Genomic DNA, 22,475 nt, shown 5'->3' with positions numbered 1-22,475 from the left:
AAAGAGGCTTGAGAGCAGACATTTCAATGAACCAGCGTGACAGGGTGATGGAAGGAAAACTTTCCAGGGCAAAGAGTTTTGGTTTGGCTCCCCAGCACCTGGGTTTCAACAACAGAGCCCAACAGTGGGAATGTCACTGGGGTGGGCAAGGAATGGGATAGTATGGATGCAGCCTGAGAATTGGCCAGCAGCAGAGATACCTGATTTGATGCTTCTAGTCAGCTTGCCCCTGAGGAGCTGTGGCTGATGTTTTGGGATGCAAAGGAGTGGAGGTCCATCTTGGAGCACTTCCCCTCCAAAGTAACTGTTACTATGGTCCTTAGAGAGGAGCAAGGTACATTTGTGCCCTCCTGTCGTCTGAATCACCTAATCTGCTTGCACTCCAGTGCAGTCGTCAGATCAGTACCGTAGGGTCCCCAGCACCTTGCATGGCTAAGGCCAAGAAGCACAAAGCTGTAATAAACTGTGTGTGCATTGCACGAGCTTGTGCAATGGTGCTGGCTGTTATCTCCTCCTTCTCTATGCTGGTCTCCTGCAATATTATTTTTAAATTGCTAGGTTAAAAAAAATTTGGCAGATTGAAAAAGGGCTCTAAGACATTACATGCTGAGAATTTTCATGAAAATGAGGTAGCGGAGAGATACTCAAACTACTTTCTCTTGCCGAACAAAATGCTTCACCTGAGAGCCATGATATTATTAGACAGCTGAGAATCCACACCTGTGTGTCACAGCCTCCACAGGTTCTGCTGCCTCTTTGTTGGTTTGGTTTGGTTTTTAACTTAGATAGCAGAGAAGATATTTAGGGCACCTGAAACAAGCGGGTAGTTTATGCTAGGGAAGGCATGTGGTGTGGTAGTTAGTGCAGAGGAGCCAAATGTGGGAGCAGAGCAGGCTTGGCTTGGCTTGGCTTGGCTTGCTTGGTGTTTTCCTCCATCCCACTAATGCCAACTACAGGGAATGTGAGCTGTCCTGAGCATGTTACTTCTGCCCAGCTGTTCGTCTGCTCTGTGTATTTCTTGTTGGCTGCAAGACCCTTGGGAAGGTGGTCATCTCAGCTCCTGTTTGTTGTACCTGAAAACTGCTAACAAGACAAGGAAGCTCCTGTTCAAATAGGTGCAAAGGTGAAGAGAATGTTTCTGAGGGTTTATAGCATACTTGGGTAGCTCATATATTGGAGAACCACAGGAGCTGCTAGGGATGGGTTTCATGGGAAGTTTCAGGAATGAGCACAAATACTCAAGTTAGACTTTCTCACTGATGCTGCAGATTGAGCTTGTAATTTTCTGTGAGAGAAGAAAGCAGTAGAAAATGTGCTGGTTATCTGCAGAGGTGCAGGTCTTTGATTTTCACCTCCTTGATAAGCAGCTGGGGGAAGGAGAATGGGAGAGCTTGCTTGTGGTTTCTGCCTCACCTCTGAGCATCGTGTATTGTCACAGCATAGGAGATGAGTTTTGAGGCAGAGCTCCACTGAGGCACGAGTCTCACTGATACCCTTTATGATGATAACTACTTGTGGGAGCAGGAAGGGCCAAACTGGGGTCTGGCTGCTGTTTGCAGCATGAGGCTCGGCCCTTCAACTGTAGGGGCTTTACCTAGAAGATTTCTGTCTGTTTCAGAACCTTTGGGCTTTCTCCTTCCCTGGCAGCAGAGGATGAGAGGTCCCTGCATTGCTGGAAGTGTGAGCAGGAGGCAATCATTTGATGGACAGCCTAGAAAGGTGGAGGAATGGGGCTGTAAGCAGCTGCCAGGCAGGCGCACATTGGAAAGGAAAGGTGAGATGGGAAGATGGTGGGGAATGGGAACTGTCTGTTCAGCATGGCACCAGGCCAGCGGTAAGGTGGGAAATAGATGTCTAGCTTACCATGGCCTAACTTTGTGGCCTGTAGGATGTTGAAATGATATATGCATTTGCTGTCACGTGCCATCTGTGGCACCCTTCGTAGCCTCAGGGACATGAGAACTGGGGTATTCTACCACCTTTGCTTTGGGTTTGATGCTAAGGACAAGCTATCTTTGCATCAGTTTCCTCATCTGAAACAGGTGAAAGTGGGTTGAGATCTTTGGATTACAGCAAGCCATGGTGTGGCTCATTCCCATCCTATGACTATTTATTCTGCAGAAACTCCTGGAGGCCCTGGAGTGAGTGCAGGGGCTGGCAGTAGGGCACTTCCACAGGAAGAAATTAATACATCTGATATGATGGCAAATGCCCCATCCTCTTCTATCTTCCCTACTTGTGGCTGGAGGGGTAGAAGATGAACATTAGAAGGCAGTAATACTGTTCAGCACTCAAGTAAGGTGATAATACCTGCCAGTACTCTAACCTGAAGTTTTCTGAAACTTTGAACCAAGTTAAAGGAAATGGCTAACAAAGGAATGTTTCATGCTTGTCCTGTAAAGATGGTCCTAGTTCCGATTTAGTGACTGGCTGAGATCTGCAGCTATGCAGGGTCCTGGGATGCCCTGGCTTGCTCACCCACGAGCACAGAGACCATGTCCTTCATCTCCTCCCTCTCCTCATCTTTCCAATTCTTTCTTTTCTGTTTATGTTTTACTCATGATCCTCGTGGGCCACTTTTGTCCATCACTTTCTTTTCATCTGACTTACTTCCTGCACAAGACAAGGTCCCTTCACCCATCCCACCTATATTCCCTCAAGCTCAGGCTGATCAAGCTCACTGTTCCCAGCCTTCTTTCTTTGGAGGCAGAGCTGGAAGAGTTTTTCTTGGATTTATCTTGTCCCTCAGCAGAGTTCTCCCACCCAGTCTCAGAAATGCAGTTGTATTGTAGGAGGAGGCATCTGGGAAAACGAGGTGTTTAGGCCACTTCCAGAATGTGAATCTGGCATCCCAATGTTCCTGTTCGGCCTATGGTGCTGTATGCACGGGAGCACTGTGGCACGCTTAAAGGGAAAGCCACAGCAGCCAGTCATGAAGCTGGGCCCCTTTATTGCCTTGCAGGTGAGACCGTCCCTTTGTAGCAGATGCAGACATGTCGATGTGGTCACCCACAGAATCTTGCTTTCACCCACCATCTTTCCAGGGCATTTACTGGTATTGGACTGCATTCCCAAATCCCAAGACTGGGAAGGAGGGCTGTCTGAAGGGTGCCCTTAGACATGGGGAGTTTTAAGGAGAAATACTTCTTACCAGGAATGTCAATGGGATGTCAGTGAAGGTAGTACAAAGACCTCTTGTGGCTTCTGTGGCTTCTGCCGTCACCCACATGGCAGGGGTTTACAGGGGCTAAGAGTAGACCCTACTGCCAGTAGAATGGCATATTTATGGCTGGGACTCCACAGCACCTGGTCAGGAAGGCCAGGTGAGTTCCAAAATCCATTTAAGAAGTGGGAGAAAGAAGGTAAAACCTACTCACTGAGAAGGCAGACAAATGTCTGGGAAAGGCAGGGAAAAGGGTGTTTCATGTGTTGAGCAGCACACAGAGGTGTGTACAGATAACCATTCCTCACAGTATGGCAGTATGTACACCCTCCCTGCCATGCCTAAACCTGGACACCCTGAGAGCCAGGGTACAAGTTGTCTGCTTACATCCTGCCAGATAACAGCCTTGAGCACCCATGTGAAGACACAGCCCCTTCCCCATCCATCCTGTGCTGCAGGACATCATGTACAAAAGCTCCCTCATGTGCAGAGAAAGGGCCACACCAGCATGCAGTAAGTCACATACTGCTGTGTACATAGATGCATATATAGTATTTTGGGTTTATGTACACCCATGTGTTTCTGTCCACATGCTCAACCTTGCTCTGGTGCTTTTTCTGGCCTTTCCAGCCTGTGCCCACCAGCTTTGCTTGCCTCCAAGTTTGGTACAGCAGAGTCCCACAGCTCTACTATGCTCGCTTGGGTGTTAGAGACTGCAAAGGGTAAACCGGGACCTGTAGTCGGGGGGGGGAGGAATCTGAAAGCAAACTAATGATGAAAATGTCTCCTCCATGCCTGTGCCTTAATTAAATGCATGGAGAGGCTCAGGGAAGCACATCTGTTTTCAATCTGGAGCCCTTTGATGGCATCAAATGTTCTTTCCCCAGATCAGGGGGGATGGAAATTCTGGGCTGGCCGTGGTAGCTTAGAGCCCAGGCTCCAGCCACCGGGGAGCTGAGGCCTCTCCTGGCTTGCAGGACCCTGTCTTGGCTGCCAGCCCTGCTGCCCTCGGGGCTTTTCCGCGGGAGGACTCGGGGTACCTTCCTGCACCTCTACCTGCCCTTGGCCAGGGGACCAGCCGGGCCAGGCTAAACTGCTGGAACCTCTTTGCTTGCTGGCCTAAGGAGCTCTGAGTTGTGTCCTCTTCCTCCTGTCCTTTTTTAATTTGCTGTTTCTCTTTTTGTTGTTATCCCGCACTTTGGCTCTTTTGCTCTCTTTTTGGTCAGTCTTTTAGTTCTCTGTTGTGCCTTTTCTTCCTCTCTCACTGTTTTTCCTTTTCCTTTCCTCTCTCCCGTTCACGCTTTCTCTTCTATATGTCACCTTTTCATGTGCATTTCTCATTTTCACTATTTCTCTCCTTTTGCTCCATTCCTCGGCCCCAGGAGCCCTCCCCAGGGCTGCACCCGCGTTCCCCTCAAGGTGCAGCTCCAGCTGACAGTTGAGGGACCCCACACCTCCTTTGCACCCCCCTACCAGGGGGCTCCCCTAGCCACCCCTATGAGGAGCAAATGAGCGCGGCGGGGCCGGCGCTGCTCGCACCCGGACCGGGGGGGCCGCGCTGGTGCCACGTCCCGGCGGGGCCCCGCGGGCCGCCCTCCCCCGGGTGCCCGGCGCGGCCGGAGCGCTGCGGAGCCGCCCCCGCCGTTTGAAGTGCGGTGGGGAGGGGAGGGCAGCGCAGGGGCGGAGGGAGGGAGCCGCCGGCAGCGGAGGCGGAGGGACGGGGCGCAGCAGCCCCACAGCCGCCCTGCGCCTCTCGGCCGGCGGCAGCTCCCCGTGCCGGCCGCAGCCTCTCCCCTCCGGCATGTTTTAAGCCCAGCACTGCCCGCTCCCCTTCGGGCTTCCCTTCCTGCCGCCGTAGGGTCCCGTTCCGTTGCCCCCCAGTTCCGTCCTTGCGCATCACCCCTTCGAAAGGCCGGCGGCTGGGGGGGAGCGGGGCTGGTGGGCGCCCGGGGGGCGGGGGGCGAGGGCAGAAAAGCCTCGCTCAGCACCATGGCGTCCAGCTATGCCCACGCCATGGAGAGGCAGGCCCTGCTGCCCGCCCGACTCGACGGCCCCGCCGGCCTGGACAATTTACAAGCCAAGAAGAACTTCTCCGTGAGTCACCTGCTGGACCTAGAGGAGGCGGGCGACATGGTGGCCGCCCAGGCGGACGAGGGCGGCGGAGAACCTGGCCGGAGCTTGTTGGAGTCCCCCGGGCTGACCAGCGGCAGTGACACCCCGCAACAGGACAGTAAGTGCGAGGACACCCTTCTTTCCATCCCTTCCAGGGGCGGCCGCTCCTGGTCCGGAGCGAAGCGGCCAAGGAAGCCGCGGCGTCGCCCGGGGCTGGCCCCGAGGGGGCTCCCGAGGGGAAGCGGCCGGCGGAGCAGCCGGACGGTCCCGGGGCTGGCTCGCCGCGCCTCCCGAGTCAGTCTTTCCCGCCGTGCCATTGCGGGGAGCCCGCGTCCTCCCGGCACCCGGCGGCCTGCGAAAACGGTTGTTTTCCCCGGCCGCGTCCCGAGAAAGGGGAAGCGACGAGCTGCTCTTCGCCGCCGCCGTGCCGAGCTCGTCGGGTCCCCTAACGCGCTGCTCTGTCTCCCTGCGGGGGACCGGGAGGAGAACAGCCCTGGGAGTTGGGCTACCAGGATCAAGCCCGCGGGCTAAGCCTCTCTCCCACCTCCTGCCGGGGCGGGCGTGCTGAGCACAGGACTTGCCTGGACGGGGTAAGCCGCGGCAGGCGTCTGAGCTGTCCTCTGTCCATCCATTCACTCGGCCCTCCGGACCGTCGGAGCTGGGACCGGCACCGTAGTTTGCGGGACACCGGGAAACTGCTTTGGGGTTTGGATGGGAACCGGTCGATTGTCCAACGACCTGCCCCGGAGCATCGCGGCTCGCAAACACCCCGAGGGTGCGTGTGCGGCCGCGGAGTGGAGCCGCCGATTCTCTCCACCCCGAGCCCCGGTTCTCCCGGTGCGGGCCTGATCCAGGCCCGGCGGGAAGGGCACAGCAGGGCGCGGACCTGCTTCTGACCTGCCCTTCGTAACTTGTCCTCGCTTGGGAACGCGAGCAGCCATAGAACAACAGCCCCGCGGCTGGAGGGCAGCTGGGATGGGCGCCATCTGCGAGGCGTTTTCCAAGTGCCTCTTGTTATTTTCAGCGCTGTCAGAAAGGGCGAACAGCGGCCGAGCAGGGTGAGGTGAGTGTGCAGGGCCAGAAAATCCCCCCCCCCCCCGCTTTCTGTTTAAAAATACCCCAACGTATATATATCTCCCCGGCCGCAAGGACTGTCCACGAATTTTGCTGTGGGTAAGGGCTGATCGGGGCCGGCCGCGCCGTGCATCCCTTGGGGTGGGCAAGGGCCGCAGCTGCGGGCACGGGCTAGCTTCTGAGGGAGCCCCTCAGCCCGGACCGGGGGGCTGCTCTGCGTCCGCCGCCGAAAGGCGGAAAAAAAACCCAACCAACAAAAAACAAAACCGAAAAGCGAACGAAAACTGCAACTGCGATTTTCGTTCGTTCGCTTTTAGTTTGGTTTGATTTGGTTTGGGGTTTTTTCCGCCGGGAGTCGCCTCCCACCCTCTTTTCCCCGGCGATCCGACGTGGCTTTCTCGGTATTCCGAAGGAAACCGAGCTGGGGAAGGGGCCTCTCCTTGCATCACCGCCCGTGGGATCCTTGCGCTTGATCCCGACAAGACATTTTCTCCGGGCGGGGAAGCAGCATCCCGAGACGGGTTTATTGAGGGAGCGCGGTCGGGAAGGGAACGAGCTGTGAGCGGCTGCGGAGAGGCTCCTCTCCCTCCCGAGAGCCGAACCGACCGCCGCTAGGAGATGGCTTCAAAAAGTTTCTCTTCCCAGGACCCTAAAAAATGCAATATCTGGCTCTAAAGGTGTTATTTTAGCGGGAAAGGTGGTGATGGCTGCTCCCCTCAATTGAGCTCTCTATGCTGCAGTACTGCCAATGGAGTGTCCCCAAGATGCTAACCAACAAGTTACGTGGACAACTCTTCTTCCCTTCTATTTCCCCCCTCGGTTTTGTTTATCATATTTTATTTGGATCTGATTTACTTCTGTTGTTGCCCTTTACCAACTGCTGAGCTCTCCAGAGCTACCTAGGTCAGCCGGGAAAAGAGGGGCCGTGTTTCCGCAATACCCGCCCTGCTTTTAGAGCATGAAAAGGACCCAAAATCGCCATCCAAGGGTGTGTTTCCCAGCCGGCATTGCAAAGCAGGAACCAAACTACAGTTTCAAATAAATTCGAAGGTCTCTAAATGCTATAAAAGTTTTAATGCCATTGTGGTGAGTTAGAAGGTTTAAAAAGTATTCTGAAGTAATCAAAACAAACAAACAAACAAAACCCCACCAAACACCGCCAACGAAAAAAAAAAAAACCCCAGGGATATTTTTTCCTTGGTTTATTGGGCAAAGCTGTCATCTGGGCTTTCTGGCTCTTTCACTGATGGGTTTATCAGATCCCACGAGTCTCCGTGCCTCAGTTTCCCCACCTATTGCATGTGTTCTGTGAAGTGTTTTGCGTTTTGTGCAGAAAAAGGACTGTGCTGGAGCTAGGCAGTATAACAGAGGTGTGAGCTTTTCTCGGTGAAAAATGAGAGCTGGTTCAGTGGAAAAGTTAACACGGGGAATGGTTATTCTCCATGTTACTAACGGAGGGAAGGTAAAAGCTGTTTGGAGAAACTGGGGAATGTCTCAAGAAAACTGAAAATGTTCTTCCAACCTGGAGGAAAGTCAGCCAGTTTGTCATTGGTTTCTGTCCCCAGCTGAACTGAAAAGCCAAATTACAAAAGGTTTTATTTTGACGTTTGATATTGAAGGAACATTTTCACCAGTCGTTTGAAAAAGGTTCAGGAGAAAGCATGTCTCTTTTTAAAAAGAAAAAAACAGCGGTGGCTATAATATTTGCAGGAAGAACTATCAGCGCGTTAAGGAGTTCCTTTTTCAGTGATGCTGCAAAGCTGTCACTCTCACTGACTTTAGGTCAACTTGTAGTTCTGAAAACCATATCCTAAAAGCTGACACAATTCAAAATCTCCCTGCCTTTGCCCTTTAGCCAAGGAAACTTTGCAATCAGAGTTCCTCTTTGTTGCAAAATCACCTGTTAAGATACAACCAACTCTTGTGTTGGTAGCTGGGCTTTCACTAACTTTCGCTAAAGCTCAGATGAAAATGTGGATCCCAGCTCAGTAGAGGAGACCTCCTGAACTTCCCAGCAACGGCTTTCGGCTCCTGTTGCTCTCATGCCCTTTGGGGGTGGCAGAAACCTTTCGATAGCCTGTGGGTTCCCAGAGCCCATGGCTCTAAACAGGGTTAATTCTCCAAATCCAGAGCTAGTAAGCTATTAGGTTGGGTTGAGTTGTCTTTTATTGTTGTTTTTTTTTTTTTAAGATAGAATTTTTGACCTCTGCTTTTTTGGTTGGTTAGTTTGAGTCTCATTGTTGATGGCTCATTAAATGGTATGGAGAAAGCATGAGCAGCAAAAGAAAAATTGTTATGCTCATATTTCTTTTGTGAAGAATGAGTACACCCCGCTTTGGTCCAGTACTTGCACAAATTCTGCATATTGGAGTTATTACTGTCATTTAATTTCTCTTTGGTATAAAAATGATGGCGGTTTGGGGACTGTGCTTCTCTCCCAGGCTGGCAGACTACACTGGTCTGTCAGGGCTGGTTCACAATTAAACTTGGGGCACAGGCTGCCTGTGGCCCCCTGCGACTTCTTCAATCTCAGTGGTCATTGTTACCCTGCAATGCTGCTGCTCCTTCCCAAGGAAGCAGCGATCCTGCAGGGGCAGTCAGGAGGAGGTGGGTTTCTTTGCGTAGGTTGGGTCAAGCAGATCATCCGTGCTGGCTTCAGTCCCCTCTTCTCAGGCAGTGGGTTGAGAGCACAAGGAAGGAGTTTTTCAGCAGGCACATTTTTTGGTAATAAATCTTGTTGCTGCTGGATTTTGCAGATATCAGAAATAGAAATTATTTCAAGAAAGGACAAGACAAATTCAGGGAGGACTGAGGAAGACTTTTCACTGCAGCAGTGGATGGAGGCAGTGTCCAGCTCAGAGAGCCACGGACACAGAGGCTGGAAGGATGAGCTGAGGCAGAGATTGCTCCATTGCTTCCTAGGCTTATACCCTCTGACTGTCATTACTGGCAGTCTGAGCCAGGATCCTGAGCTGAAGGACCTTTGATCTGCTCCCGCATGGCTGTTCTTTATGTTTTAATTGCTTCTTTTTAATCAGAAAAGTGAGGTTGTCACAGGAGTGTGTAAATATTGAATTGTTTCTCTTTTTTCTTTCTTTTTTTTTTTTTTTTCCATTCTGATCCCAAGGTTGTCTGTGGTGTTGTGCCTTCTCATCCTCACAAAAAAAATGTATGCCTTGTTAAAAAGAGGTGGAAAAGCTCTGCCACTACTTTGAAATGTGAAAAGCGATTTGGCATTGCATGGAGCATGAACCTGAGAGGAAGCACCACGGACAACTACGGGGTTTTCTTTGCAAACCTCTGGTTTATCTTGAAGTACTAGGTGGCTCTTTCATTAGTAAAACACAGCCCTTATTCCCAGAAAATGCTGAGGCTGTAGATCAGAGATGTACAAAGAATAGAAAGGAAAGGAAAAAATGCAGGCTAAATTGATTAAATCTAGTAGCTATTTTCTTGCTGTCTTGTCCTGCAGAGCTGATGGACAAAGGGAGGGTCTGCAGGAAGCACCTGGCTGCTGATGTCCACAGGTTACACACGGTTGAGCAAGGGAAACAGGCAGCGATGAGCAACCTTACAAGGTGCTGACGAGAAAGACTTTCCAGAACCAATTCTCTTCTTCCAGCAACTGATGTGGGAAAATTGAAGATCAGGTCAATGTTATTTTTAAGGCGCTTGCTGTTTATGCAAAATAAATCTTACTTTTTCTTGCAGGAGTAATCTGTATGTGTGCCACTTGTACTGCGCATATCCTAGAGGCTTCTTGCAGGAAGAGTGAGCAGTGTTTGCTTGAGTACAGGTTGAATAACAGACAGATAACTAACACAGAGCAGTTGTTAGAAGTTTGAGTAACTTCATTTATGTTCCTTGGGCATATCTATTTAATTTCACTCTCGCTGGTGCATGGTTATTTCAGCAAGTATCTCACAATGCTGGGTATTTTTCTTACATCCCCGAATCCTACAGTTTGAAGTAGGGAAACATTTTGTGGTTTTCATGTAAATTTCTAGAGCTTCTGGATGCAGACAAAAGATGGAAATATGACTGCCACAAACATGGTGTCTTAAAAAAGGTAAAAATAAAGGCACCAAAAAGCAAACAGAAATGGACAACATGCCGTTAGTAATAGAGAAAAAACAGCCATGTGAATTTGAAAGAGAGAGCTGATTCAGTTTTCAGGTGCTGGCCATGCTGCTCTCTTTTTGATTGCAAAACTGGACTTCTTTTGTTTGTAAATTTCACTTTTTTTGATCATAATCAGTTTTGCTTCCTGGTTCTCATGGTCTCATAATTTGCTGACGGTATTTGTGTTTTCAATCCATCCGCACAAAGCTTCCAACTTTTTAATTTGAAAAAGATTTTGCTGTAGGATTTTACTTCCCCCCCTCCTCCTTAATGTAATGAAAACTTTCCATGAAAATTAGATTTTGAAATCTCTCATAAAACTTAAAGGTTTGGTCTAAACTGCTAGAACACTTCTAATGAACATCAGCTTTCTGTCGTCTGCACTGAGTTTCCACTACTAGCCAGTCTATTTTCCATCTTTTTGATGATGTATAAAGCGGTGATTGCATTGGAAAATATTATCTCAGGGTTAATTTGTGCAATCCTTACTCACAGGAGTCATTGCATGCGATTCAATGGGTTGCTTATATGTATGCTAATTGATGAGTGTTAGCCTTTAAAGACTTGACCAGCAGCCTTGAATCATGAAAAAACTTTTTTTCCCTGGCTGGTGGAATATTTCTGCAAAGGCATGAAACAGTTTTGCTGTCTACATTCAGGGCCACGACCCTTTTGCCTTTCAGCAAAGGTGCAACACGCATCAGTGCACGTGATATTGGAAAGCCTGGAAAGAAAGAACAAGAGCATGGACAGAGTATAAGCAGGAGGGGCTGGGAGAATTGAGTATTTGACAACACAGACACAGAATTACAGAACCATGGTTCCTTCAAGGATATATTCTTTTCTTTTTTTTTTTTTTTCCCTGGTAACTGAGTTTGGTCCCATGGTTTTGAACATCGCCAGAATGGCTTGATGGGATTCTAGGTGTTTATTCCTGGTTGCAAGTTGTTTATGATATCTTTAATTGTTTTTGAAACCCATATTAAATAGCCCTGAGGGAGCTGTGTTCCTGCTGGGCCTCCATTGCATAATGAAGTACATCACGAATATTTACCAAGTGTCACAATATTCCAGACTTGGGCCTCTGTTTCTGGGGAGAATGAATCACTGCACTGCTGATTCCCCACCCTGCTCGCCTTTCCTAAAGGAGGCTTGGATTTCGGGGCAGATTATGGAGATGTGAAGTGAGAATCATCACAGCCTAGCTGGAGGAGCAGTTGACCAAGGCTGTGATTGAACCTTCTGTTTGAACTGTCCTTGTTGCATTAAGCACAGAGCACAGAAAGGTTTAAACTTGTGCTCGGGTGGTGGAACACAGAGCATAGGCTTTTAGCTGGTTCCTCCAAGAAAAACCTGTTGTATGGTCACATTGGAAATATCTTCTGAACCTACTGTCTGCTCTGGTGGGAGAACAGACACCTCAAAGGGGTGCTGAAATCCTAGCAGGTCTTACGACAGTCTGATGGGGTGTGGAGAAGAATGCTAGCAATGCCTCCTCCTGAGGGGGAAATGCAGCACACATTCAGCCTCTTACTAGCCACTGTGTTGTAAACTGTTAGTGGAAGCTCATGTGTGCATAGAGGCAAGGTGCCATCAGCCCTACAGCACAGGTCTGTAGTAACTTGTCCTTTTGTCACCCTGTGCTGTGACTACAGTACTCTTACAGCCAGTGTTCCAAGGGTCCTCCAGGACAGTCCTGCAGTTCTTACTCCTAGATTTGCTGGCCCTGCTCACGTTTATCTTTCCTGCATTGATCTGTAAACATGTGATATGTACCTAACCTGCCGTTTCCTTTCCTGAATGCTTTCTGCTGGACCCAGCTAGGCTGCTGTGTAGCCGTGGAAGATGCTGTGAAGTGGGGATGGGAGCTCAGCACTGTGTGTCTGCTGGGACTACGGTAGTGTAGTTTTGGGAGAAGTTTCTTTCAAACAACATCTGGAGAATGCTGGCTGGGAAGGGAAGGGAGCAGTGGTGCCGAAGCTGAGGACTGAGGGCCACCTCCTACAATGGAAAGCCTGGCACCTGCAAGATGGAGTCTGCGACAGCCAAAGCTAGGAGGAGAGGCCTGATGAGCAAGCCAGTGAGCATCTATTTCAGTTTACGCAGCTTTCTGGGCTCCTCTCTCACCTCCAGAGGCCGAGAAAAGGTTATGCCAGTGTTTAAAGCAGCTTCCCAGACAGTCCAGATTTATCATGCCCATATGGAGTGAACATTTACCTTGAGGTGCAGCCCAGGACGTCTTTGTGCCTTGTATTCCTGGAAGGGAAGGTTAGAAAAGAGGCGAGGGGAGCCAGCTATGCTGTTAACTAAGTCACTACATCCTATTGCAGCATCCAGTTCATATTCCACTCAATTTTTCCCCCATTTCTGGCTAAAGAAATTTTCCTACAGGAGAAACTCCAGCCAGTCAGCGGGACTGTTGGGCAGGGCAAAAGCCCAAATTGCCGCTCATTGTCTGGCTAGGACCCTCTTCACCTCTTGATGAGCTGCTCAGGCAGCAAAACTGCCTTTGCAGCAAGAGCTGGAATTCATCAGGAGCCTGGGGACATTGCTTCCTGCTCTGAGCCCACCAGTGGATGAGCTTCTCCTGTGGCCTCCTTGACCAAAGTAAACCCAAAGTTATCCATGGCCCTGAGCATGTGGGGTAAGACAAAATTGCCAACTGCAGCTGCTGAGCAGGCAGGCTTGGGGAAGGAAAATTGCATCCAGCTCTGAAGGGGACCAGCAGTCCCAGGGCACTTGGAACAAAGTGGGATGCTGGGGGTGACGGAGCAGGTTAGGTGACTGCAGATGGCAGCATCCATGTAGCTTCCAGTCATCTCTTGTAGCCAGTGTAAGTGCTGGACCAGTCAAGGTTAGGTAGGTTTTGAACCCACGAGGGCCTATAGTAGTCTGCTGTTCGATCTCAGTTTTGTTGTGTTTGTGGCTGCTGAATGAGTAGAGGGCTAAGCTGCAGCCGGTGTGCCGGCAAAGCTGCTCAGTGCTTCTGGAAACCACCCTCTTTTTTGGAAGCATCACTAATACAACACACATTTGGAGAGGAAAAAAAAAAAAAAAAAGAAGAAAAAAAATCCTGCTCACAGCTTCCAAAGAGCCGTCATTTCTGTGTGTCAGTTCAGCAGAGCCGGGGCTTTGCAGGGATAGATTGGACTTTAACAGGGAAAAGTGCCTGAGCCGTAACAGTGAAAACAGAGTGTTAATGCTCTGTGCCTGGTGCTGCAGAAAGGGCTGCCCTAGCCAGTGGCCTATGCAGGCAGCTCCTGTCCCCATGAAGTCTGGGCTGGTTTCCTGTAAAGCTTTACAAGTGCTCTCCCCCAGCCTGTGGCTTGAAATGCCAGTAGCACTTGATACTTGTTATCCTTCTACGTCCTGCACAGCATTGTGTTTTCTCCCACATGAAAGGTACAGAGCAGAGGTTTGTGAGTCCAGCACTGAGTTGCTGCTTGGAATGGATGACTCCCATGCTGACAGTGCTGGAGAAAGCTGGTAACAAGTCTGTGTCTTTTCTGAGTGTGTTTGCTCCCGTTTGGCACTGGGAAACCTGTCCTAGACATGAGCCTGTAGGGTAGCCTCTCCAGTCTTGAGTGCTTGAGGTTGTTGCATCAAATGTATTGGTGACTTTGCAGTGATAGAGAGAAAAAGAGCTTTCAAGACCAGTCCAGAGCTGAGCTTTGCATCCCACTGCCTTCACTCTGAACGCTGACGGCAGTCTGTACTTCTCTGTGAATCAGGGATGGAGAGCTAAGGTGGTGATGGAAACACAGGTCTGCATTTTATGCACACACACAAGGCAGCCTGTTGGGGAGGGCATTTGTGTGCTCCATGTGTTCCCCAGGCAGTATAGGATCACTCAGCTTGGGGGTACAGCGGGGCAGGGTTTGTAGGGTATAGTGTTTGCCGGAGCCTACCCAGAAAAGGCTTGCACCCAAGTCTATATTGAAACAGTAGGGTTTGGGACTTTTTTCCCCTTACAAACATCAGTTGATATGGACTAGCAAGCTAACTGTCTCTCATTGCTTCAAAATGCCTTTGTGCCTTGGCCACAGGGTCCTGAGGTCTTTTTCTTCTGTGTATTTGCTGCCATAACTTGACCAAGTTCACCTTGGTATACCTCAGGTTTACTACCCATATAACTGGGTACAGTCTTGGCCCCCTAAGTAAGGGCTCTGAAATCGGCTGGATGTGTGTTATATAAGAGCTTGGCTTCAACAGTGATTTGTGAAGGTTCTTCTCCCTCTGCATTGCCCCCAGCAAACTGCAATTTCATCTGCATTCTCTGGAATTGACCACCTTCAATTAACTGCTGTTAATTAACTGATTAGCATTGAGGAGATCCACTTCCGTGAACTGGAGCAACTTCTAGCAAGTTTGTTCCTGCAGGGAACCCACCTTCTGCTCAGGTACACCTGAGTGCACCCCATGCCCTTGGGGCAAGTTGTGTTTGTTGCATGAACCCATCCATGGGGTGAAACAGTTTTCAGTGGCAGATTTTTGCACGTGGACTCAGATCTCCTGAACATCTTGTGATGCTTGGGCTCTCCACAAACCCAAAGAATGCAAAGAGCTGCACGTGCTGGTCAGCTGTAAGGTCCCTGGAGCATTTGGTGGCAGGTAGTGAAATTCCTAGTGGCTGTTTGGGATGGTCATGCTCTTTTTCTCTGCTGGCCCAGTCTTGAAAGTTGGCCAGAAAGATCTTTACTTACAGTCTGTTTCATTTGGACAACTGCTGATCCGTCTCATGGAAACTAGGGGAACCACTCAGGAATAAGTGCTTGTGACGCACTGCTTGTTTGGGATTTGGTTTTCATTGTTTCTCCTAAAAAAAAAAAAAAAAGAATAAGTAAAAAAATCAGCTAATCAGTGAAAAGAAACAATCACCTGTGATTTAGGAGAGGGATCTCTCACTGTAAATAATAAATTAGTGTCAGGAGACCAGGCAGACAGAATGGTTGATGAATATCCTGCAGGCTGAAAGTTGTTTATCAAGCCTGTTTGAAGCCTTATGACTAACAAGCTCATTTACAGAGTTTGGAGTCTGTTCATGAACTGTTCTCCAGCTGGGAGGATGTGGGAATCATCAGAAAATGTATTCACAAGTTACTCGATCGTTTAAAAAAAATGATCAAACAAACAAAGACTGGTCTTTAGAAGAGAACTGTGAGTTCTGAGGCATTCCTGTTAGGAAAATGGGGGGCCCAGAGAAGAATGAAGAACTCCACATTGCTCACTAATGACCTATTTTGGTGCTAACCCTTCTTCTGAATGCCCCACCACCAGCCAAGCCCTCCAGCTGTGGGAGAGCTCATCCGCTATGGGATGTGCTCTGTGAGGTCTGGTCATGGGCACCCTATAGGATCGATCTATCTCATCTCCACCAGTGATTCCCAGTGGGGAAATTGGGCTTGCTGGGGAATGTGGCTGGTCTCACTCATCTGATGAGCTTACAGAGCAGATCTCCCCAACATCACAGCCCAGTGTGTTTCTGCATGTTGCTGTGTAAAGGAGAGTGTCATAGTAGCCACTGGCATCAACCTGCTGTCTGTAAAGGAGAATGAATTCAGCGTAAGGAGCCTATGCTGGAGTGCTGTGGCTCTGCCCTTTGCAAATCTGCTTACCTGGCCTTGAACCAACTCTCCTGGCTCAGAGCAAAAAACTGCATCTTTTGAAGAGAGGCAGATGTTTTTTACCCCCAGCAGCTTCTGTAGTTCTGCCTCATTTGTGGAACATCCTCTCATTGTGCTCAGCATAGAGGGAGCTCCAGGTGTGCTCTGTTTGGGCAAGCTGCATATCAAGGAAGTTGCAAACTGGGTCAAAAATGTCCAGAGAAGAAAAGCGGTAAGCAGAGTTCCAGCATCCAGTTTAGGAGGAAAGAATTGGTGCTTAAGCTCAAGAAGAGGTGAATATAAAGTGATCACCAAGCCCACCTACTTCTGTTGCAGCAAGGGACATGCAAGTGAGGTAGTAGGGAAATCCTCACGGGTCTAGTCAGGATATGGAGACCCAAGAAGAGGTGGTGTGAGGATGCTGTCAAGACCGTAAATGCAGATCTGATGGAGAGAAAAATGTGAAGGCATAAACAGTGTACAGCTTATCCTGCCTTGAGATGGGAGTCCTTTCCCCAAGTTTAAGTGGCTGTGTGACTTTAATATGAACATGCCTGTGTGCTTAACCCTGCATTTTGTCTGTCCTGGCCAGCACAGTGGTGCTGCCTCCCATTTTCTCCTGCTTTCCAAGCAGGTTGCTGTGCTGTTTTCAGCTGTGGTGCCTGTATGGCAAGAGGGACACATCCAGCTGAAGGGAAGTACACGGAATGGACACAGTCACGGAGGGTGACCCACTGCTGGGAAATCAGTTAACAGATTTCCTAGATGTGCCTTTTGGTTTGAGCATTGTGGGCTGGAAGTAGCTGGTGTGATGGAAGACAAACTAGGATGTGATTAGCAAGAAAATCACCCCAGAAAGCTGCCCTTCATCAGTCCGAGCAGGTTCATGTCTATGTTTCCGAATGCTGTGTGCTTCTGGTTAGAGGTAGCCTGTGGCTGGAGGAGCTTACAGAGAGCAAGTGGCGAGGACCTTGTTTTCAGAGGGTTGAAGCACTCTGTGCAGAGCTGGGTGCTGAATCCTGATTTCTCGGTGCCAGGCTCCCTGTTCTCCCCATCTTCGTTGCTACACCCATGGCATTGCTCCCCAGGCATACTTGGAAAAGCTTTGCTCCCTGCTGTGCTTCCCGGTCTCTGCTCCGAGTGAGAATGCTTTTGCTTGTGTGACGTATCACTGACCTTCTCTGGCCATGTAAAGCCGAGAGTCATTCCAGATATTTGTGATGATAGATTCGAATCCCTGTTTCCATGACTCTTTAAGAAGGGGTCTTCTTTATTTTCCCCTCTTTAATCTTTTTAATATCTTTATTTTTAAATTAATTTTTTATTTAATAATATTTTTTTATATATATATAAAAAATAATTTAATAAAAAATAAAAAAAATATTAAAATTATAATCTCTTTAATCCATCACAGAAATGTAGAACAAGAGCCGGTGGCTGGGAGCAAAAGCCAGAAGTGCATTCAGAGGGAGTAGAAAACATGCATTTTTTAACTGTGAGATGCTATGTAATCACTAGAAAAAACTCTGAAGAAGAGCATTGGCTCCTCCATCCATGAATGTCTGGAAGCTCTTTTGGAAGAGCTACTTTTGTCAGCCGTGAGTTATTGGTCTCGCTAGCAGGGAAACTGGGTGAAATGCTATGGCTTGCACAGAAACCAGCAAACTAGACCGCTCAGCTTTGGCCGTGGGTTGGATGGATGGATGCACTGCAACATTCCTGTGCAATTTTATGTCAGGAATATTCCTGCCAGGAAACTGGATCACAGGACCAGATGGAGAATGCAGATCCACTCAATGTAAGTCTGTTTACAGGTTTGAACCAAAGCATAGCAAGAAACACAAAAGGAAAGCAATGTCCTCGTCTCTGATTGTAACTCAGGCCGTTATGTGAACCTGCTGCCACACTCATTTATAGGACAATCCCCTCTTCAAAATCCCACTGCTAGAAATATCAGAGATAGGAAAGCCTCTGCAGAGCTACAGAGGGCGAATGTCAGACATGGAAATAGCCCAACTTGCTCTCATGTTTCAGGACTTCTTCTTGACTTACTGCAGTTCTGAAAAAACCAGGCTGTTGCTTGAAATTTCTGGTCAGGTCGAGTGTATATGAACATTGTCACTTGTAATCGCAACCCTGTTCGCATTGGGTAAAATGAGGAAAACATGGAGAGCTGCAAATTTAATCAGTGGTGGGGAAGGAGATGAATGCGCTCAGCGTCCTCACAGGACACAGGGGCACTGAATCTGTAGGGATGTCAGAGATGCTTTTGCAGGGCTAGCACCAAGGAAAGGGAGCAAAAGGACCATGATGATCAGAGAGCCACCCGAGCCTGCACTCCATTTTGTATTCGCTTGTCAGTAGCCAGGGAGGAGCCCACTAAACCAGGAATGGCCAAAGAGTGGTTCCCCTTGGAGCATTTGTAGCACTAAACCCTCATGGCTGGTCCTCCACTGGGACAGGAGCCTTTTCTTGTCCCGCCAGGCTGGGCATTTCCCAGTACCAGTGTTAAGTGCTTGCAGTCACATCTTCATGGCTATGCTGTTGGCCAAGAAGGATAGAGCGTAGAGGTTTCCAGATGTGCTTTGTTCCTAGAAGGGACATTAAGTAAAAATGTGCCGAGAAATGATTTGGCAAATGGTTTGGTTTGGAGGAGTTACACTTTCCTTTGGTATGATTAATAATGGGGATGAGAGGAAAGATCAAAATAATCAAACTCCTCTTAAAACTTAGCTGGGCTGAGCCATGTTCAAAACTCAGCCCGGGTGTGAAAAGTGGGAATGTCTCTGAATTTGTCCCAGATTGACTCCAGGCAGGATTCAAGCTTCTGAAAAAATACTGGTGCTTCCGTGAGCATGTTAAATCTTTCTCGGGCAGAGCCATGGCTGCTGCCCTGGGGCATTTGCATTACTGTGCAGTCCTCAGGTACACCCCGTCATACTTCAAAGCTGAGCCAGGTGCTGGGAGAGTCTGCAGAGAGCATTCCTGGAGACCATCATCATCTTTGTCCAGGTCCTTCTTCTGAAAACACGGCTATCCACTGCTGCCTGTGATCAGGAGGTACCTTAAGGGGTGGATGCAAATAAGGTCGTTCTAAACTGGCCATGAGGTGGCTGGATTTTGCTGCAGGCTGTACTCTGGCTGTTGATCCTGCTTTAGGGCAGCCTCTCTGTAAAGAGAAAAATTCTTGCACTCCCAGTGTGCAAGAGATGCAGGTATCTCCTGGGTAAAACGCTTACTCTGACCCAAGCTGGTCCTATTGCTTGTTTTGAGAGAGTTGAGAGGATGCTCAGCCCGTGAGGGAGAAGGACTGCTATAAGTCATTAGCTAATAGCAGAAGCTGCTTGGGAAGAAGTACCAACCTTTCCTTTGACGATGTTGAAAGTCACAACAGAGGAAGAGAAGGGCACCTTTCTGCCTAAAAATGTGGCCAAGCACTTCTCGGGTGAATTTTTTCTACACTGAGAAATGCAGATTGTGTTCAACTGCGATAGGTAGGAAATTTCTGTCAGATCCAGCTGTAGGGGGGAACCTTCTCCAAATTAAAGCAATTATGAAGAAAGCAAATGCTTTGGTTAAATACTTAGATTCTGTTTTTCTTTTAAAAGCAGTATCTGTGCTGGGGGGGGAATAGATTTTTTTAATAAGTCTCAAAATGGAAAGAAAACACTGACATTTTTCTTTTCTGTTTTGTTGGGGGTTTTTATGTTGCTGTTGCCCGGTGTTTGGGTTTGTTTGGTTTGGGGTTTTTTTGTGGTTTTTTTTGTTTGTTTTTTTTTTGTTTGTTTTTTTTTGGTTTTTTTTTTGTTTTGTTTTTTTTTGTTTGTTTTTGTTTTTTTTTTTTTTTTTTTGTTTTTGGTTTTTTTTTTTTTGTTTGTTTTTTTTTTTTTTTTTGTTTGGTTTTGGTTTTTTTTCCCCTGAATTTATTTGCTAAAACTTTAAGAAGTCATGTTAGAGGTCAACTCCAAAAAGCTTTTAAAAGCAGAGAGCCGAAAGCCATTAATTGCGGCCAGTGCCCAGCCGTGTGCCTGCGTGATGCTGCCGGCAAAACACGGATATTCGGAGGGCAGAGTGGAGGGGCTTTTCTGTTATTCTGGTGCCATCTGCTGGTCCGATCCCACAGAACTGCCTGCGGCAGCAGGAACGGGAAGGGGAGCACGGACGGTTTGGTATGGCCAGGGTCCCGCAGGAGCAGGGGCTGCTCACCCTCCCTGCGCAGGGCACAGGAATGCGCTTGATGCTGCACTCCCCATCGCTTTGGGCTCCACTTTCTCCTCGTTTGATACTTAAACTGGCACAGCTGTACCAAAACCCAGGGTTCAAAGTGCCTGGTCTGAGCCCTCGCCTTTTCCAGGTTTGGCCTCTGTCCTGGGTTCTGCAGCAGCAGTAAGTTTTTCTTCTTCTTAGTAGCTGGTGCAGTGCTGTGGTTTTGACTTTCAGCCTGGGAATAATACTGATAAAGCTGATGTTTTTAGTTGATGCTCAGTAATGTTTACCCTGACCAAGGACTTTGTGAGTCTCACGCTCTGCCAGGGAGGAGAAGCCGGGAGGAAGCAGAGACAGGACACCTGACCCAAACTAGCCAAAGAGGTATTCCATACCACAGCACGTCATGCCCAGGACGTAGAACGGAGAGTTCCTGGAAGGGCAGGATCGCTGGGGGGTGGGGGTCAAGGTATAGGTCGGTGAGGTGCTGTATTCTCTTTGCTTGTTATTTCATTTATCATTATTATTATTGGTGGTAGCAGTAGTGATTTGTGTTATACCTTAGTTATTAAACTGTTCTTATCTCAATCCGTGGGAGCTGCATTCTTTAGATTCTCCTCCCCGTCCCTCCAGGAGTGGAGGGAAGAAAGGTGGGGGGGGAAGTAGACTGCGTGGTTCTGATTTACGGCCTGGGCGTAAACCACGACAGCCTCGCAGAGGAAGGCAGGTGGTGCGATGTGAAGGAGACAGCCATTGGCGATGATGCTTCTGCCGCTGTGCACCTCTGGGTTGTGAATCACAATTCAGTTGGGATGTCTATGGAGTAATCAGCACTGAGGTCTGCTGCGATTTCCCTTCACCTTGTCAGAGCAGTGATATGCACTGATCTTGGTTCTTGCATGTCTTTTAAGAGCTTGGACTTGCCCATCAGCTTGATCTCTTGCTGCCACTATTAATAATTCCTTTTTCCTTTCACTGAGCCACCAGGATTTCAAGAAAATTGTCAGAGCTGAATTATCTTTGCAGTTCCTGTTCGAATTGACAAATTGTGGCCAATATTAGCCAACAACTCAAAAACTGCCAGGGGGAGCAGATGCAAAGAGCATGTCATGTTGTAAGCAATTTCTCCAGAAAGCCAGTTGAAACCAGTTGGTGAAGCTGGGCTGCCCTTTTGGAAGGTACCTCCAAGGGTTTTGGCGCCCAGAGCAGCCTGTCCATGGCCACATTCTGCTTTTCAGGTGCTCAGCTCCTGTGGGAGGCTGGTGCAAGCTCTGCCCCATGGCTTCTTGTCTGTTGCAGCCCCTCTCCCACCACACATTGCACATTGACTTTGCTCTCCCAGTGGCTGGGCCAGCCCTGTGCCATGCATCCCTGGGGACAGGATAGTCTTCTGCTGTGGCTACTTCGAAGGGTCGAGGCCCTTCTGCAACTTGCTTCGCTCCAACGTGGCAAGCCATACCTCTGAGCAAGACACAGTCTGCCTTGAACTCAGCCACCACAGAAAGCAAGGAGGAGGGAAAACTGGGAGAGGGGAAGAGATCTTCAATGGAGTTTTCTGTTAACCTTTCCCACTTATTTTATTTTACAGTTTAAAGGCAAGATCCGCAGCAGGAAATCTAATAGCTCAAGAGCACTATCTCTGCCATGCAAATGTACTGTCTGCTCTAGCAATCACAGGAGGTGTTACCCCTTTGTTTACTGTTGGTGGTAACTTTTTAAAGTGCTTGCGTTTCAAGCCTTGAAATTTCCCAGGCTCATTTTGCCTAATGATTTGAGAGAACTCAGAGTCATTTCTGTATGAAAACTGGAGACAAGGGGAGTTTTTGGACGCAGACTGTGCCTGAAAGCTGGAAAGGCTGATGCTCAAGTACTGGGGACTGCCAGGTGAGAGAGGATATCCCAGAGCCAGTTGCTGGGATTCAGTACTGGATCAGTACAGGTTTGGGGCAGCCTGGCCTGTTTCAGTCAATGCTAGTGAAGCTGCTAGTGGAACTACAAGGCAGACGTGGCTAGGGTGGATGTGGGCACCCGTCTCTCTGGACATGGCTCTCAGCAAGTACAGCAGCAGGTCTTCCAAAGCGGACGGTGAGAATATGACTTTTGACTTTGCTATAGGCTAGCAGGTAACTAGGGAAAGATGTAGCCTGTGTCCAGGGGTGAGAGATTTAGCATTTTATTACCTCTATGCCCATGTG

General features: G+C 48.8%; 1 protein-coding gene across 1 annotated transcript in view; it reads left to right on the top strand.

The window, feature by feature from the left end:
- Window positions 1-5,152: 5,152 nt before the first annotated feature.
- PRRX1 (paired related homeobox 1) overlaps window positions 5,153-22,475 on the top strand; it is a gene marked incomplete at its 5' end in the record, with an annotated part of 40,097 nt that continues 22,774 nt past the window's right edge. The window contains one exon of the mRNA XM_080622496.1: window positions 5,153-5,393. Coding sequence (XP_080478622.1) covers window positions 5,153-5,393 — 241 coding nt within the window. The remainder of the gene's footprint in view (window positions 5,394-22,475) is intronic.

The sequence above is a fragment of the Psittacula echo genome (genome assembly GCF_963264785.1).
Source record: "Psittacula echo genome assembly, chromosome: 7".
NCBI lineage: Eukaryota > Metazoa > Chordata > Aves > Psittaciformes > Psittacidae > Psittacula > Psittacula echo.
The sequence above is the reverse complement of the archived record's forward strand: the minus strand, read 5'-3'. Positions and strand labels throughout refer to the sequence as shown.